At 40.7% G+C, this 5000-nt stretch overlaps 1 protein-coding gene across 1 annotated transcript in view; it reads right to left on the bottom strand.

The window, feature by feature from the left end:
• The window catches only part of LOC137996645 (epithelial cell-transforming sequence 2 oncogene-like), a 47628-nt gene that overhangs the window by 3987 nt on the left and 38641 nt on the right, over positions 1–5000 (bottom strand). Inside the window, exons 27-29 of the mRNA XM_068842159.1 lie at positions 4607–4701; positions 3980–4093; positions 1977–2035 (exon numbers count right to left, since the gene is read on the bottom strand). Coding sequence (XP_068698260.1) covers positions 1977–2035; positions 3980–4093; positions 4607–4701 — 268 coding nt within the window. The remainder of the gene's footprint in view (positions 1–1976; positions 2036–3979; positions 4094–4606; positions 4702–5000) is intronic.

Below are 5000 nucleotides of genomic sequence, written 5' to 3' on the forward strand. Positions count from 1 at the left end.
ACCATATATGGTAAATGATTGCGCTAAACGTTGCTAAGCTAAATTTTTTTACGTCAGAAATCGAAATTTCTCTTCGTATAAAGCACAAGAAAAACGTTTTTGGGGAAAGTCTGGATCAATTTCGAAGCTTAGAAGTACGCGAAAAGATAAGAAATGTTTTTGTGATGAGCCTGCGTCTGTCTGACCATCAGGTATTACACAACATCGCATCTTCATCAAGTTTTTTCGATTTCGCTAGGATTTTCTCCCTTTTTTCGCTCGTATTTCGTACTTCCAAACTTTTGGATTTTAAGGAATTTAAAACAATTATTCCATTCGCGCTTGTTGGATATGAGACTGGTCATTTACCATCTCATATCCAACGCGCGCTCATGGAATAATTGTTAATTAAATCACGGAGGGTCGTGGGTTCGAATCCCATCTGGAGCTCGGATTTTTCCGAGTTCCCACTGGGTTTTAGCAACATTTCATTTCGTTTGTGTAATACTGATGTGGTAATGCTAATGCAATAAATTACATACCGCACTTATCACGTACAATCTGATCGTGGTTTACAATAATTATTCTCTGGTTTACAAATTCTCTGAGTGATAAACCACCAACACCGAGGTCCCCCCCCCCCCCCTCACATAACATAACATGTGACAAATTTCCGCCTCTTAGTTTGAGCAGAGTTAGTAGAGGGGAAGGTTTGAGCGCCATTTTAGAACAACCAGACAACCTCGCCTTGTGTTTCTGCTTTTTTCTGCTGCTGTCCAAAGGCATTGCTGACCCACTTAACTGCGAATTGTCAACAATTATTTTTTGCGCTATCTACACGATCAAATATATTTGCCACATAAGATTGTCTCATAAAAATTGCTCGTGTAAACGGGGCTTAAGTTAACCTGGCTTGAACCTGCGATTCAATCAAAACCAGTACCTGGTCAGCGTTCAACTTAAAAAAGATCTAGCTGACCTCGATGAGCTTTGAACTTGAGCCCGCGATATAGTCATGTGATACTGGTCGGCAGATACCTTGCTTTGACAGGTGTCAATTAACAATAACATGGATGTGCAATATCAACGATGTTCCTGCCAAACAACACGGGTTGCACCAGAGTTTCACATTGGCATACATGCAGGGCGTGGACGTACGATCGTGCGGTGACCAAAACCAACTCTTCTCGCAGAGATAGGTTATTATATTTTCTTATCAATGGTGCTCCGCTCCGCTGCAAAGGCAGCACATGCTCCTCCCTTATTTTTTAGACTCTGAGTTAAAGTCCGACCGGGGTTTTGAACCTGCGATATCCCGCACGAAAGTCTGATACTCAACCAACGTAGTCACGTGGCGTTGTGAGACACTGAGAGTGGTTCCGGTCATTGGAAAACCGGAGTACCCGGAGAAAAATTTCTTGAAGGGAGAGTGAGGACCGAAAAAACTCAACCCACATATTTCTTAAGGCCATTGTGCTGGCCGGTGGTAAGGGTGCTTGTCTTGAGACCCGGAGATCCCGGGTTCAACACCCGTTCTGACCACTTGTTGAATTTGTTCCTGGTAGTTCCTGGTTCAACTTCTCAGCTGCATTTGCAAATGGAGTGTTTTCACGTGACGTCACGGCGGCCATGTTGGTGTTCCTAAACAATGGAAGGGGGCCCATGATGGTGTTCCCAACTAATTCTCCGGAAATTGAACTCTATTATCATGTAAATGTTTTCTTTTGTTTCGATGGCAAAACAAGGTTACTGATTCCCGTGAGTGAAAGCATTAAAACCAACTGGTTTGCCTCTGGCCGGCTGGGATTCTTAACAGCTGTTGTTGTTGTTCTGTTCTGTCGTTTCGTTGATTGTGTTTCATTAGCCCTGAAAAGCCCCTATGGGAAGTGCACAATTAAGTATGTGTGTATTCCAGGCCGGTCCGGCACCCAGGGCGAATATATCAGAGATACTGAGAACATGTTGGCTATAACTCACAATAATTTAATGATACTTACATTTAGAATCAGCAAGATTTTCCACTTTTAATTTCTTCAATGACAAACAAGCTTTAAACCTGAGACAAAGACAAAACAGTTCGTTTACTTAAATAACTGGTTTGCAACAAGAGATTATTCGATCGAATCACCAAGCTTCGCAATGTCCCAATTCAAAACATAAAGAAATGTGTGTCATTTACCCAGAGCATTTTCATTAGGATACACTCCAAAGAGCCTCAAAACAATGAGCACCGAAAGGGCTAATTCATATTAAACATAGCATGTTGAAAAACTCAAATGTTTAACAAGTTGGCTATTTACAAAGAGATGGATTCGAGAGTACCAAAGACATAACCATTTGATGGCAAAGGGCGACGTTTGATCCCAGAGAATCCGCTTCCAAAACCAACTCATTAACTAATGAACCAGCACAAGAGAATACGGAGCCACAGCGAATCTCCCATAAGTGGTAAAGTAATGTATTGTAAGTCGAAGTTTTTAAAGTAGTTTACTATGTATTAGTGTCGAATAATGTCTTTGTAAATAGTAGTGTACTAGGTGTTTTTTTTTGTATGTAGGTTATTTTCGTTCCGTAAGTCTGTAAAATAAATAAATAAATAAATTTTAAAAAAAGAAAAAAAAAGGTGGCCCTTTTGGACGTCGTCGTCGCGGTGGGAATATTGATGTGGTAATGCTAATGGAGTTTTATTAAAAACTGAACTACGAATATCCGATTTCCAGCATTTTCAATGGCTCGCCGGACGCAGGATATCGATTCAGATACCTGCTGTACCTAATATGGTCAAGGAACTCGTCAGCAATAAAGCGAGTTGAAAAACATTTTTGCAGCTAGGAGAAAAATGGCCGACAAAAGCCGTTTTGGACTGGAATTGTCCGAGGCAAAAATCGATGCTCCAGTGGAAGAGTTGTTGATGCTGGAGTTTTCATAAAACAATTATTGTGCTCGAGCTTGCTGGATATAAAATGATTATAACCACCTCGGCACTACGCGCGTCGTTGGTTATCTATCACTTCATATTCAGCGCGCCCTCGTAGAATAATTGTTAAATATATCGCACATATCACATACAGTCTGATGGCGGTTTACAATTCTCTGGTTTACAAATTCTCTGAGAGATAGACCGTCGTCGTTGTCGTCATCATCAATTGATGTCAGTTTTTCATGCGTCTGTCCTGTTATTGATCATGAATTGCGTCATAACATTGTCAAAGTAGCTGTGGATCCACGAGGCGATAGCCGAGTGGATCCGCAGACTACTTTGAAAATGTTATGACGAAATTCATTGTCAATAACAGGACAGACGCATGAAAAACTGACATCAATTTGTTTTTTACAATAACAAAAAGGCAGAGGGGTCAAAATTAAGTCAAAACACGAGAAGAAAGCGAGACAAAAATGCGAGAAACTTTAATCTGACGCGCGCAATATCGCGTCATTATCGCATAAATTATAAATTTATGTGCCTGTCCGCCTATTGGCAGTAAAAATTAGCCAATGAGCGCGCGAGAATTTTTTGCAGTCATTGTAAAAAATCATATCGTTTATTTCTACGCGCTAAGGTTAAAAGCAAAATTCTTGTGGGGTGATGTTCTGTGTCACTGCGTGGTTATTTCAGTGAGCACACGGGTTGGTTTGGTCAGTTAGTGGAAGTGCACCGTGTCATCACGCGGAACAGCAGGTAAAAATAATCTTGCTAGCAAGGCCGAATGTAAGTATCAATAGTCATCATGGGGAACAGGGGTTCACTCTTTTACCCCATATCCTCTTGACCAGCAGAGGTCGTGTAATCACTTTCCTTGCCCTGATCAAAAGCGCTCTATTGATAGCCGTCATGCACGTTGGACCTTTTCGCACGACCCCAAACAATTCAATAACAACAACATTTACAACAACGACGACAAGATCTTGGATTAAATTACATTCAGGAATTGGGTTTGACTTTACTCGGCAGAAAAACATGCATGCTGAAATTAGTTACTGTATCACCGAATGATCTTACTTGTAGTTCTTTCGAACAAGTCTTTGAAAAGGAACGAACTTGAAAGTCAGTGTGGCCAACAGTAAGGCATCATTGAACAAAAACAAACCCAGATCCCCCACTTGCTGGTAAACTCTAAAACATCAGAACAAAAAAATTGGTTAGGACTGAAGGGTCGTTCCTGTGATCTTTCCGCAAGCTTTTTGTTCACCGCAAAGCTAACGTGCAATGCACTGATAACGACGTTGGTTTAAAAACATTAAATATCTGACACTACAAACGTTTGGTAAGCGATAGCCGTGTTTGGACCTTGACTGAGCTGAAGTCAACTGGTTATATTTCCCAATTTTTAACCAGTAACAAGGTCTGTATCAATTAGCCGCGCGAGTACTGCATCGTTCAATGAGGAGTAATGAAATGCGAATAACAAACAAGAATTGTAACATAATGCAAAGGATTTCCATTGTAAAAAACCGCTAAAATGACAGCAGAAACTGAAATTAACTTAGAGATAAGAAGCAAACCCACATTAGTTTTATCTCAACGTGCGCATTTGCTTTTCAGAACGCCGGTCTTTCCTTATCCACCCTTGAACTAAAACTTCCAGCTCCCGGACAGCTGACGATTCGGTCCTCGAAGCTGTCTTACCTTAATTCCGGTTTGACTTCTTTGCCGATGTTTGGAGTTGAAAGCAAGGTAACATCATCCTCTCGAATAAAATAACGACTTTTTTCTGCGAGAACCTTCAAAGCAAGAGAGAAATTTGGCAAAATGGATTAACACAAAATTAAAAAAAAAAAGACAAAGAGAAGGAAAGGTCCAACGATAGAATGAAATATTCCACGAATTTTCTGGCGTCAAAAGAGGATAACATCCACCGGCAACTCATGCGACGTTTTCTTACGTTTTATACAATTTACTGAGGAGATTGACATGCAGTTCAGCAAGTAACAACATTTTGGTGCTTTGCATCAGATCTGGAGTGTTTAGGTCACAACACCGATTTCAAAATGGTTGGCCGTTGGGTGATTGTGTTGAGTAC

Source organism: Montipora foliosa, chromosome 3, assembly GCF_036669935.1.
Source record: "Montipora foliosa isolate CH-2021 chromosome 3, ASM3666993v2, whole genome shotgun sequence".
NCBI lineage: Eukaryota > Metazoa > Cnidaria > Anthozoa > Scleractinia > Acroporidae > Montipora > Montipora foliosa.